The following is a 13963-nucleotide window of genomic DNA, read 5'->3' as shown; positions in this document are numbered from 1 at the left end:
TTTACCCGGCTTTGTTTTAGGTGGCCAAAATATGAGTAATCTGTTAGAGACAAAAAAAAATTGCTTACTCATATCCTTTTTGTCCTAGTATATTCACATCTATTTTTAAGTATTCAAATTTGAGGGCTCGCCCTTTGATTCATAGGATAATAGAAATAGAAAAAACCTAGGATTAGGATGCCATGCTTAGTTGAATTCTATAGAAAGATAAGCTCTCTTTAATTACGCTAAAAAGAAATTTTTCATGAGGTATGACCTTATATTTTTTTCCTATAAAATTTGCACTACAAGATTCTTATAAGATTATTTCCTTTGAAATATATTCCTATGAATCAAATAACTAGTGTAAAAAAATCTTATATAATTTTCTAAATCCTACATAATTTTTATATAAATCATACGAATCAAAGGAGCACTGGGCTGGGTAAGGTGTTGGTGTTTTGAGTATCCAAATTTTGAGTAAACTGTTGGAGATGCTGTTGGCACAATCTATGCGGGAACGCTGATGTTCCCACTAGGATGGGGGGACAAGTGCTGGTGGCGTACTCGTGGCTCCGTCTCCTGCCTGTGAAGGAAAACGATGCAATGTATCCGAACCTAGGCGCGGATGCCGGATGCGGATGGGCAACCCCCACTTGTCCTCCGCCAGTCGTGTCGCCTCGTCCTGGGTCCGAGGAACGCACGCACTCTACTCTCTTCCTCGATCGCCGTCCACCCGTCACCGCCACCGCCGGCCTCCGCACATGCGTCTTCGGTGACTCTTCCCCCATCGCCACGCCGACGCCGCCGTCGAGCTAAAAAGTCACACGGAACCGCACTGCCACGCCACCACCAGCAGTATAGCTGCCTGCCGCGGCTTGGCACGCGAGCGACCGAGATGAAGGAAGCCAAGTGGCCCGCGCCGATGCCGATGATGGGCGGCGGGAGGCGCGCCGCCGCTCCAGGTCTCCCCTACTCCCTACTCGCCACCTCCCCTCCCACGAGCATCAGCAACGACGCCTGCTCGCCGCACTACCCTCCACCGCCTTCAGACGACGACGGCGCCGCCTCCTCGTTCGAGCCCCCGCCGCCACCTCAGCGCCACAGCCCGCAGCTCGGCGTGGCGGATTGGCTGCGGCAGTCCAGCGGGAGCAGCGTGGGCGGCGACGACGCGGACGGGTTCTCCTCCGTCTCCACCACCGTCGCCAATGCGGAGCACAAGACCAACAACGCAGGCGCAGCGGATCGGCCGCCGGACAGCAGCAGCGGCAAGAGCTGGGCGCAGCAGGCGGAGGAGGCCTACCAGCTCCAGCTCGCCCTCGCGCTCCGCCTCTGCTCCGACGCCGCCGCCGACCCCAACTTCCTCGACTCCTCCTCCGCCCCTGAGCACCACCACCACCACACCGCATCCTCCCTCTCCCACCGCTTCTGGGTCAATGGCTGCCTGTCCTACTCCGACAAGGTCTCGGACGGCTTCTACCTCATCCAGGGGATGGATCCCTTCATATGGACGCTCTGCACCGACGTGCAGGACGGCGGACGCATCCCGTCCATCGACTCCCTCAAGGCTCTCAACCCCACCGAATCGTCCCTTGAGGTGGTCATCGTAGACAAGGTGGCCGACTACGACCTGAGGCAGCACATAAGCACGGCCATTGACGTTTCTCGGACCTGTGTAGACTCCAAGGAAATTACCGCTCGCCTCGCCGGCATTGTGTCGGTGAAGATGGGGTGATTGATTTCATTTAATTCCATCCCTGTGTCATCTTGCTAGTGCGTTGCCTAGCTCTGTCTTACATGATACATCTATTTCCTGTCCAAGGGGTTCAGTAACATCTACTGAAGAACACGAGTTGGTTCCCCGGTGGACAGACTGCGCTGGGTTCCTCAAGATTACCTCAGCTTCTCTCGTGCTTCCAATTGGAAAGTTATCAGTTGGCCTATGCTGCCACCGAACCTTGCTCTTCAAGGTATATTGTTGCTTCTCTACTTATTATGCACTACACTGAATTTCTTCATCCCTCATAGCAGCATTTTCGCACAATCTAGGATCTTCTGCGTTATATTTTATTTTCTACCTCATCATGTTATGATCATTTACCGATTCTATTTATTTTCTTTCTGGAAAAAGGCCATAGCAGATTCTATCAATCTGCCATGTAGAATTGTGAGGGGATGCAAATATTGCAAAGCTGCTGGTGCCGCCTCTTGCTTGGTACGCTTTAGCACCGACAGGTTTGTCATCCTGGCCAAAAGATTATCTTTTTTTAACAATGTCATTTCTGGTTAATCAAATCGACCGGAATGAGTGGATATTTTTTTTCGATAAAGGAATGAGTGGATGTGGCCAACTTTTCCAGGATATGTGATGTGGCCATGTTACTGCTCAGATTCTAAGTGATATGCTTAGCTCAGTTCACATGTGTAAATACTTTGCTTAAAGAGTAGCTCTGAAGCCTCGCTCGTGCCCTGTAAACATGTTTTGGAAAAACGGAGCATTTATGTGTAACCCATAAAGTTCGTTCCATTGTTATTGGCTTCTGTAGTTTTTGCAAGTACAGCTAATTTAGAGAATCAGTTGAATGAAAAGTAAACTATTCTTCTTACACAACTTTATGTTACCATATTTTTACTGAAATTATGTATTCAATCTTGCCTTATTTATTCTGTTTATGTTCCAGATAGGAATGTTTCTGGATATAGACGGTGGTTTATCAGTTCTTGACTTTGTTTTGTTTCCATTCCCAGGGAATATCTAGTTGATTTGATAAGGAACCCAGGCCTGTTGTCTGAACCTGACTCCCTCTTGAATGGCCTCTCATCTATGTCCATTTCTTCACCACTGCGGCCACCAAAACACAACTCAGTTGATGTTGTTCATAACTTCAAGTCATTGGCCAAGCAATATTTCCTTGATTGCAAATCGCTAAATCTAATGTTCAATGATCCAGCAGCAGGTATATTCCCTCCCTCAGGCGCATATGCAAAGTGCTGTTCCAAGTCAATGATGACATATTTCTCCTAGGAGGGAGATACATTTCTAGTTTTGACATGTGCAGTACTCCACCAGAGTCGCTTTAATTCAGTGAGTTTTTTTATGTGATTGTATAATATGCTTTAGAAGTTTAGAATGTCTGTTAGGTGTAGATTTTAGATTTCTAGTTCCCTTTTGTTGTTTGCTTGAGTTGTAATTAGTGTTTTTTTCTTCGACAAAGCATGATACGGAAAAGCTTGTCATAAATTTTGTTCCGGACAACCAAACTGAAAATAGTGTTATCACCCCAATTTAAGTTCAAGAAGTTGAATTTCAGAATGCAAAAGATTCAGGATCTTCTGAATATATCATCTGATGTATGTTTTGAATAACTCCATGTACAGCTATTGACTTAGATGCGGGCATGGGATCAAATCGTGGTCAAAACTCATCACATGCGACAAATAGTGATTTGCAAACTACCTTGTCCCATATTAAGGGCGATGCTGGTAGAGATGGAAATTTTATAAGGCAAAGAAGGTACACAGATAGGATGCTAAGTAAGATAGACATTTCGAGCTTCCAAAGCTGATAATATAATACATTAATAACGGTTTCAGTTTCCCTGAAGATATTCTGTCTGGACAAAGAGACCCCTTCAGCGATGTATCTCTCAGCATAGAAGACTTGATTATTCCATGGAGCGAACTTGCTGTGAGAGAGAAAATCGGTGCTGGTATGTGTTATCATTAAAATAGTACTTTTCAGTTGTACTTGGGCGTTTAATCTCCACTGTATCATACAGTAATATCTGCATATACTTTGGCCAAAGGTTAGTAGTTTAGCCAAAGTGTGATACTATAGGCCTTTTAGAGCACTCACTTTAAGAAGGATGAACAACTAGTCTCCCTTTTTGAAGTTGTTGCAGTTTGTACTTTGTACTGATGAAATAAATTTTAGGTTCTTTTGGAACTGTGCACCGTGCTGATTGGAATGGCTCGGTATGCTGCCTTCTCTTTTATTATAAGCATGTATTTATGGTTGGGTTGATGAAATACTCCCTATATATCCTTTTATCCTTATAAGTGGGTATACAGGTGTCAACTCTTGTATCTTGCATCGCCTTGATGCGAACATTTGAGCTAAACAAAGCGCCCTTTATCGAAAAAAGTGGGTATACGCCATAGTTTCAAATAGCCGGGCTATAGCCCCGCCATAGCCCTTCGAAAAGGTGCGGCTCAGTGCATTAGGCTGCTAAAAGGTGGCTATAGCGGGTTATAGCCCGCTATAGTCTTTTTTGCAGGCCGCGGCTATAGCCTACAGCCTCCTATTTAAAACCTTGGTATACGTAGGAAAGATCGTAGATGAGTACAGTGACACAAGGATCTCATAGACGATCTCAAGCAAAAAAAAAAAGAGAAAAGATACACGTTGTACCCAGTTTCAAGCCCCCAATGTGGGTAATAGTCTTACGTCCTGCCATGCAATTCTTTTTTTTTTTTTTGAGGAAACAACAGGGGGCGATCGCCCACCTGAACTCAATTTTCATTAATGCGGGAGTGGATTACATGGGGGCATAAGCCTACAAAATAGGTCTGGGGCGGCATACCGCGCCCAAACAGAGCGAGAGTGAGAGATGGGGAAGTTGGATACAGGGGGAACAGGGGCAAGGTGAAAGACAGAGTCTAAGAGATAGAGATAGCCTGGCACCAAGACAGCAGGGCGCTCGTGTCGACCCTAGGGGGGGCGCGGACGACCCACAGGCGGAGATGGTCTACCAACATGGCTAGAATGCGCGGAGTAGACATAAAATCTGCATCAAACACCATTCTGTTGCGGGATTTCCAGACAGTCCACAAGAGAGCTAAGATGACCGTGTTGCGCGCTTCCGGGTGCATGGGAGGTAAGTCTTCGGAGAGAGCATCAACGAGGGCCGGAACGTCGGCGCCCACATGGGGGCGACCTGAGGGGGAGACGACATTCCAAAGGGGGCGAAGGCGGGGGCAGCCAACAAACAAATGCGAGGTGTCCTCCAGTTGATTCAGGCAGAAGGGGCAGTCCGGGGAGGGCACACATCCGATACGGTGTAGCAGCGCCCGTGTCCTGGTCTTGTGGAGGCGCAGTATCCAAAAGAACACCCGCACCTTTAGAGGCGCAAAGCAGGCCCAGTTGACGTCTTGCCCTGGGACGATACAACCCGAGGAGTGGAGGGAGCGGTAGACGCTTCCAGTGGAGAAGTCGGTCAATGGGCCGAGCGATACGGAGCGAATGTCCGGCGACGAAGTGAGGGAGATCCGGGCGAGGCAAGCATGGATGAACTCCATCTCGCCAGCGGCTGCTGCAGAGACTCGGTGAACAAGTGGAACCTCAACCACACCATTCTCGAGGGTGTCGGCAACGGTGGCGAAGGGGCGGAGGCAGTGGGAGAAGGCCGCGGGGAGGGCTGCCGACAGGGGGCCCAGCGGAGTCCAAGCATCGTGCCAGAGCGAGGTGGTGCGCCCGTCGTGGGGTTCAACTCTTGTAATGGAGCGGTATAGTGGAATGAGCGACTGGAAGCACTTCCAAGCGGGGGTGGCCACCTGCGGGCGGGCACTGAGGTAACTGCGCTTCACCCACCTGGTCCACGGGGAGTCCCGTCCGGTGAACAAACCATGCAGCGCTTTCAGCAGGAGACATTTGTTCTGGAGACCAAGATCGATAACACCCAGTCCCCCTTCGGACCGCAGACGGCAAACATAGTCCCAGGCAACTTGCCATGCAATTCTTAAGAGACAAAGTTTACAATGGTGGAATTCGGTGGCCAAACTACAAACCCTATACTGTCCAGAGATCGAAGGCGATCCGAGAACTCTATAGTGCTTGTATGGCTTTGATTTTGCTTGAGTTGCTTGATTCCTACCGTGGCTTCCTGGTATTTTACATATGCGCATTGCCTCGGTCCTCAAGTTGATGTATGTTTGTTACGGATATACTAGGATATGCTTGTTGACAAGCATAGATATAAATATTGGCTAGAGGCCAGTCATTAAGCTTCCTTGACATGAAAAACGTAATTTTCTAACAACTATGTTTAGTATGTCAAGAGATGTGTTTACGGTGTCTGCCAATCAAATATTGGTCAGAGGCCAGCCATTAAGCTTCCTTGACATGAAAAACCTAAGTCCCTAGTAACTATGCTTAGTACGAGAAGAGTTATATTAATAGTGTTACTTTCTTACTCAGGATGTTGCTGTTAAGATTCTAATGGATCAGGATCTCCACCCAGAGCGTCTCAAAGAGTTTCTAAGAGAGGTATAAGACTGCAAACATACCGCAAAAAAGCTACTGTAGATATTTTATTATGGTATCTTTGTGATACCAGATCCAGATAGAGATACAACAACTTCATTTTGAACCTATCTCAGTATAATGAAATTACATTATGCGTTGATGCATGTAATAGATGCTTAATCGGATAGGTACACACCTGCATCCAAATAGAAGTCCAATGTAAAGAATACATGGTGCTTAAGATGTCTCGTCCAAGAGTCGCATACATAAGCTGACGTAATTTTTAGCTAATGACATAAGTTCATCTAATCATGTAAAATACATTTGCCATTTAATATGTTGAGAATTATGTTTTGTAGGTTGCAATCATGAAAAGTCTGCGACATCCAAACATTGTTCTTCTTATGGGTGCTGTTACTCAGCCACCTAACCTTTCAATTGTGACCGAATATCTATCAAGGTGTGTTCTACTTTATGCTTACTTTTGAAATTGGAATAAACAATACATGTACGCTTATCCCCATTCCCCTTCCCTTAAATGCAGAGGTAGCCTATACAGACTTCTACACAGGCATGGCGCAAGGGAAAATCTAGATGAGAGACGGTGCTTGAGTATGGCTTTTGATGTGGTAAAACCATCTAAATTATTTTAATACAGAACACTGAGTACATGTATGCTTTAGATTTTTTTTTTTTTTCGAAATGGGGAGTAAAAACCCCGGCTTCTGCACCATGATGATGCACACGGCCTTTTATTAAGAAAGTATGCTTTAGATAAACTCATGGTTGACATTTCATTTGGATTAAAATTAAGATATTCTAATCATCTGTGATCTTTCATATACAGGCAAAGGGGATGAATTATCTTCATAAGCGCAATCCTCCAATAGTCCATCGAGATCTGAAGTCACCAAACCTGTTGGTTGACAAAAAGTACACAGTGAAAGTATGTGCTCATTTGACTTCTTGCCAGATATTTTAGTTCAGGAGACTTACTAATTTAATTTTTTTCTTTTATTTGGAGAAAGTTTGTCTTCAGTTACTCTCTGTGGTTCAACTCTTTATTACTCTTATCGGTATAGCTGTAATGTTCATTATGATCAAGTTGAGTTGTTTTAAGTGGGCGGTACATGTTTGGATTTGTTGTCCTATTTCCAGCTGCCTTGTTGATGTTAACTGTCTAATCTTGTCCCCTACATCCTTAACAAACCTACTATTACAATGCTTCAGGTTTGTGACTTTGGACTCTCTAGATTGAAGGCAAACACATTTTTGTCTTCCAAGACTGCAGCAGGGACTGTAAGTTGTACACACTATTTTTCAATTTCAGATGATAGATTTCTCAGTTAACCTGCGGCGGTAGTCATGTTCCATGTTATGTTCTCTAGCCTGAGTGGATGGCACCAGAAGTTCTACGTGATGAGCCATCAAACGAGAAGTCTGATGTGTACAGCTTCGCTGTCATCCTATGGGAGCTTATGACATTGCAGAAACCATGGAGTAATTTAAATCCAGCTCAGGTTTGTATCTCTGGTTCTCTGCAGTGTAATGATGTGTTTATGTCCTGAGATACTGGACTGAACAAATTCTCAAATATCTTCCATGGAATGCCAGCACGGAGTTATATAATGGAACTGTTAGCCTGTTATTTCACCTGCAGGTGGTAGCAGCCGTTGGTTTCAGGGGACGAAGGCCTGAGATTCCAAGTAGTGTTGATCCAAAAGTGGCAGCTATAATTGAATCCTGCTGGGCCAAGTACCTAAGAACCACTTGCTATATTAGTATATTCTCATTACTTATCCTTAAACTTGTTGATGGAACATTATTATTTTTATTCTCAGAGAACCCTGGAGAAGACCCTCTTTTGCTACTATCATGGAGTCCCTGAAACCACTTATCAAGACGTTACCTCCTCAACTCCAAGAGGAAAATTAGTTGCCGCCCATGAGGTCCCTCCTGGTTCCTGGATATCCCAAACATGTGAACATTTTGATAACTTACCCAGCAAAAAGTTGACTGTATATATGATCTATTGATTCTAGAGGTACAGCCCTTGTTAGCGCATAGTTGCATCTGTATTGTTATGTGTGGAAGTCAATTAAAGTTATAGTTCTTACATAGGGCCACATTTGTCATTAGTTCCTTCAACATATGTATTCACACTACAAAAAACAAGCAAGCTCTTTGAATAGAGCCACTTAATTTGTGCGTTATGTAATCTTCATTATTCGGTTCCTAGATCGTGCTAACATCACAGCTTGTAAATGTTGTTGTAGTTGTTCACTGTCACGGCACACACGACTTGACCCCTAGCACTTATCTTACGATGTTGGTTTGCGCCAGGGAGAAAACAGGAGTAGGAGACTGAACTGAATATACCATTTCCAGTGCAATGTGGAAATGAAACGTCTGATAATAGCTATAGTATATGATCGATGGTGTTTTGTCCTCCAAACTCAAGCTAGAGCAAGGGGATATTTGTATGGGTTTGTGTTTCTCAAAAGATTACCATGAATATCATGGTACTATGTGTAGTTCGAGCTATTGCAAAAATAATATTAGTTACTAGACATTTCTTGATAGTCCAAACTAAGTTATTTCAAAACATAGCGATGAATTTTATGTTCAGTTCCCCGCCGATTGGTATTCAATGATAAATTTGCATAGTATTTGGACTAATTGGTAGTTCCCCGCCGAGGGTTACCACACAATGACAAATGAATGTTCTGTAATAGAGCAGAGAACAGAAACTCAATTCGGCTCTCGGGTGCGTATGATCCCTCTACCATAAAAACATATTTTCAAGTGTTAAAAAATTTTGACAAAAAAATTTACGTGTACATCTCCATAATATATGTGCATTCGTCAAGTTTCACGAAAAAATGATATTTTTTGTAGTCTAAGCTAAAAAGAGAAAATTTATCTTGTGACAAGTCTTTGTTTCAGCACCGAATTTTGTCTTTTTTACACACACCACATGATATGTTGATTTTTCATGAAACGACTTTGTGAGCGCGTAGCACATGAAGATGTACGTGCGAAATTTTTGTTTCAATTTTTTTTGACATTTTAAAATGTGTCTAACATGTATTTAAAAATAAAGGGAGCATACGCTCCCATGTGCCAAAACATCACTCCCAGCAGAGAACCATTAGCATCCTTTATTTATGGGACGTACAATAGTAAACATTGGTTGGGGATCAATCTTAACTTGGGCGGGATTCTCGCAAGTTGCTCCTGCAATGAATCAAACCTTCCGTTCTTGGTGGCAGCTAGCATTGGTTAACATCCAGAATGACAGCAACTTAGCACCCTAATCATGTTGACCACTAGGGTGGAAGCGGACGCGGGTTGCGAACACATGTTTGCTCTAAGCTAGCTTAAATTTCAATCCATTTCTTGACACTTTTTGCACCAAGTTTTCATTTGTGGAACGAAAAGCAGGCACCGCTTGACAACCTATTACTGACATCCGAACAAAAATTATTGACAATAATACTCGTGTCCCTCGGCAATGGACATATCAACGGCATCGGCCACACTTCCGACCAACTCCACGCAGCAACGGCGGAGCGACCTCTGGCGGTTGACTCCTTCGTCAAGCAGCTGGGCTGCTGCCGCGCCGTCTGCCATCACCTCCTCGCCGACAAACCTCCAATCCCTCCGTTCAACGCCTCATGCGCAGTTAGGTGCCACCAATATTTCCGGCCGGGGCACCATGGCCATCTGGCTACCGCAGTAACTCTCCCTGAGTTCACGGTTTCACGTCCGCCATCCTGCAAGTGCAAAGTGGCTATTTATCCCCTATACATTGTACACTTTTTTAAGGATATATTTTTTATTCTAATGAATGACAGCATGATCTACGAATTAGTCTTTCGTCTGCATTGACGTTCGTATAGTTCAGCCTTAAGTTACTTTATTTTATTGTCTTTATTGACCGATTGTGATACTTAAAAAAAAAATTTAAGTAATAAAGTGTCTTTTATCGAAGAAAAAAAGTAACTTTCCCTGAATTCACATCTTCACGCCCGCCATCCTGCAGGTGCAAAGGGGTCTTATTTATCCCCTATACTGCACGTTTTCTTTAAAGACAACTAGCAAAAAAAAAATTCTGAGTTGTTTTCTTATGGAAATCTTTTCATATCACCATCCGAAAAGATCGTCGGCCAGAAGAGAGGCAAGCTTTATGGCAAAAAAGTTTAGAGCCACCTTCAGAAAGCAGAAATATACAAGTCGCAGCGGTCAAACTTATCATCCGGCCGTAATAAGGAGCTAACAAAGTGGCAGAAAAGGAAGACTGCTAGTATAGTACTCCCTCATTCACTAAAAAAGAGTATAATATATATAAAACGACATTAAGCCTCCGACGCGAATTGATTAACATTGAAGATCATGCGTTGACATTGAGCTGAGATCTTTGAAACCACACAAAGTCTCTACCGCATATGTAATTATCGGAAGTTGACCACTAGAACATGTCATACAATAAGACTGAATACTGAAATAGTGGCAAGGTGAGCCTCATTCTCGTGGCATTCTTGGAAGCCTGCAACACAGCGAAGGAAAAGAAAACGTATTGCACAGCATACGAGTTGCATCCTATCTAGTAGTCTGGCTACCTATTCTGGCTCATATAGCCTATTAGACTAAGTGATTTAGGATGGTATATAAGATGTGGTTGGTCTGTAAGAAACCCTAAGATAGAATATAGTAGCTGCTGGATGCTGCCCCAGCCACTCTTCCTCTTCTACATGGTATCAGAGCCACCGACAGCAGAGTATAGGGCAGCAGATCGCTGATTGTCCAACAAAAGGTTTGGCTGCCAAGAAGTGTGATCGAGTTTGAGACAAGATGGGGATGATAGATATCTATCATCCATCTTGAGTGGGAGTGTTGGAACTGCATCCTATCTAGCAGTTTGGCTACCTATTCTAGCCCATGTGACCCATTAACCCCAAGATAGAACATAGCAGTTGGCTGCTTCCCCAAAATGTTAGCCACTCCCCAAAATGTTAGCCACTCCTCTTCTACAAAACATGAACATCAAATATATCCTGGAACTTAAAACAGGCAAAATTACGGTAAACAAAGAGACAAGCGACTCAATAAACCGAAGAAAAAGATTAAAATTTTCAATAGAACGGATGGAACACTCCGACATTTCAAATCTTGATTCTTCAAATTCCACAAGCCTAGGAATAAGGAAATTATAGAAAAATCTCCTTTCTACATGGAACTAATAGAAACTCACGAGCCATAATAGTTTTCAAAAAGTCAGCTAGGAACTTTCTTTCGGAACTGGGTGCATAGTAGCCTGCTGAAATTTTCTCACGGTTCTAATCCTACCAATAGAATAACTTCTTTAGGGAAAGGGTGGTAAAGATTGAGATCCAACCATTTATGAGAATCAAAGAGGCTATAGTGGGGGAAGTTAGGCTATGATTCCAGGAAAGAAATATCTGAACTATTCCCAAATTGGCAAAACTAAGGGCATGCATAATAGGGTGACATCAGCTTTCCCTTATGGTTTCCACGTAGAATGTTTGCTTAGTTGGCGGAGAGAGATTAAAAAAAGAGAAGGGTGCCTTCCCTTACCTAAGGGGCGATCTCTTATGAAATAAGAGAATATTATTTTCTCCATTCTACCATTTGTCTTCCCTTAGCAATTTAATTATTTTCTAGAATTTAATTGATTCTCATTTATTTCTATAGATAAAAATAAAAGATAATGCATTGTACCATTTATATTTAGTGTCTTCTCTAGATGACATGAAATGCTATGAGAAGACGCTTCTTACCTACCATTGCACAATGGCGGACACAGGAAAAAAGTGAAAGGTGGACACACCTCAAGAAAATAAATACACTCCCCAGTAGGATAAAAGTTTGCTAAATGAGTAATATATATAGCCAATAGATTGTCAACACTAAAGTTCAATATTCTATATATAGAATGTGCAAGATTACAATACAAATAGTTCAAGACATGATATGAGAACCCATCGAGTATCTGATGAAAGTTTGATAGCATAAATAGAAAATTACGCCTCTCGCTCGATGGATAGCATATATAATACGGAAAGGTCTTACATGATATATATCATAAATAGAAAACTACATCACTATAATTTCTTCACTCTATGCTCTCGCACTCTCGCACACTCGATGAAAGTTTGAACTATGTCATCGTCACTTACTTTCAAGAACACCTCTCGCTCGATAAATGTCATTAAGCAATGGTTCAAGAGCTCATCACCCATACTATTTCTCAACTTATATATTTTACAATTACAAATAGTATCAATTCTTGACCAAAATTCTACAATTATAATAGAATCAATACTAACCATTAATCCCCATGGCAATAGCAATACCAAATTACCAATAAACATAAGTATTGAATTTACAAAAAGGAGACAATACCTGCTTGATGATCTAGTGCCCAAGCCCTTGCCTGGTCAATCTGGCCGAGTAGGCGAGTAGCCTGCGCCCTGCGGCGCCCCAGCGCCGAGTCAGTCTCTGGTGAGCAGCGAGCCAACGACCGAGCGAGAGTCCAGGCCTCCAGTGGGTAGCGGCGGCCGTCGGGTGAAGTCGGGGAGGAGGCGATCCTGGGAGGCGGCCGACGAGGGGGATTCGGTGAAAAAAGATCAACTAGACCCAATTCTAAACATCAGAATCAAGGTAATACCAGAATAACTGAAATTTGGGGTGGGCCGTGGCCCGCCGGCCACCCTCTGGGTTCGCCCATGCGACCATGCCCTTGTACATACCCCTAACGCCGTGGAATCTGTTGATGGTTATAGAGATGACAACAAATGGTGATAAAAACAGGCTTCCTTACCTCATTTGTCAACGGAAGCTGAATATCGTACGCGGTTGGCAGCTCAACCACTGGAAGCCTCAAGCTGGAAGACGGTGTAGCTGTTACAGGTCAGTCTGTGCAAATTGTGTACAAAAGTAGTCAGAATACAGAAGTTGCAGTTTGGTTGGTTTGCAACTTGCTAGCAATCAAGAGAATGAGCACATGGGCAAAGGAAACCTCATTTTGACCCAAAAATAGCAAGATCGGCAGCAGATCTCGTAGCATGGAGCCCGTTGCATGTGTTGTGTTGACAATTGATAATAGTTGACAAGTGACACAGTTCTAGAAGTTGACTATTTCGTATCATCGTATGGCTACATAAGTCCGATATATGAAATTGAAATAAGTACTCCCTTTAGCTCTAAATATTCATCCTAGGTTCAATGAATCTAAATATATTTTACCCTCTTTTTTTGGAGAACTCGAGATTTTTGAGCAGGCGATGATAACGATGTGCATTGTTTCCTTTCTCGATAACCTTTTGTCTATTTTTAGCGTAGCTATATGCGAGTATAAATTACAGACACCCTTCATATAATAATAAAAATGCTGTAAAAAGCCTACAAACTGTCTAATTTTTTTACAGATAGCCTTATTCTCTCTTCTCATTCTTTTTCCTCCACATCACCAAAATCACATATAACTACCCTCTACAGAGAGCTGAGTCATCACCATTGTACATGTCCTTAGAGTGTTGTTGTTGCTTGTGTTTAATCACGGTGACCGGATCTTCTTCTTTTTTTAAATATATTTCTCTCTTTTTTGTTTTGTCTTGGTTGTATGCATCCTAGATGTCTTCTGATATCTTGTTGGTGCGTTGGTGCAGAGACTGTGTGATTGGTATCTTCACAATATTGATATATTTTTTATTAAAA

The 13963-nt window shown here is 43.2% G+C and overlaps 1 protein-coding gene across 2 annotated transcripts; it reads left to right on the top strand.

Annotated features, from left to right (window-relative positions):
* The first annotated feature begins 2134 nt into the window (after positions 1-2134).
* LOC124687209 (serine/threonine-protein kinase CTR1-like) lies at positions 2135-8398 on the top strand. 2 transcript variants are annotated; one of them, XM_047221022.1, is made up of 13 exons: positions 2135-2194; positions 2728-2936; positions 3358-3493; positions 3574-3689; positions 3914-3954; positions 6176-6244; positions 6583-6683; positions 6768-6852; positions 7071-7169; positions 7454-7522; positions 7612-7743; positions 7884-7978; positions 8065-8398. In XM_047221022.1, exons 2-13 carry the CDS (start codon positions 2804-2806, stop codon positions 8156-8158), a joined length of 1170 nt encoding a protein of 389 aa, XP_047076978.1. In that variant the 5' UTR covers positions 2135-2194; positions 2728-2803; the 3' UTR covers positions 8159-8398. The 2 variants fall into 2 exon arrangements, with proteins under 2 accessions (XP_047076978.1, XP_047076979.1); XM_047221023.1 differs by lacking the exons at positions 2135-2194; positions 2728-2936 and adding an exon at positions 2950-3064.
* Positions 8399-13963: the final 5565 nt, after the last annotated feature.

This window comes from Lolium rigidum, chromosome 2 (assembly GCF_022539505.1).
Source record: "Lolium rigidum isolate FL_2022 chromosome 2, APGP_CSIRO_Lrig_0.1, whole genome shotgun sequence".
Lineage (NCBI taxonomy): Eukaryota > Viridiplantae > Streptophyta > Magnoliopsida > Poales > Poaceae > Lolium > Lolium rigidum.
This window is presented reverse-complemented; position numbering and strand designations above follow the sequence as displayed.

Bases quoted from the DNA above. Each gene is read 5' to 3' on its own strand.
- LOC124687209 (XM_047221022.1), top strand. From the start codon at position 2,804: ATGTCCATTTCTTCACCACTGCGGCCACCAAAACACAACTCAGTTGAT. The intron at 3,690-3,913 runs GTATGTGTTATC...AATAAATTTTAG, and splicing joins GAGAGAGAAAATCGGTGCTG to GTTCTTTTGGAACTGTGCAC. The intron at 7,744-7,883 runs GTTTGTATCTCT...TTTCACCTGCAG, and splicing joins GTAATTTAAATCCAGCTCAG to GTGGTAGCAGCCGTTGGTTT.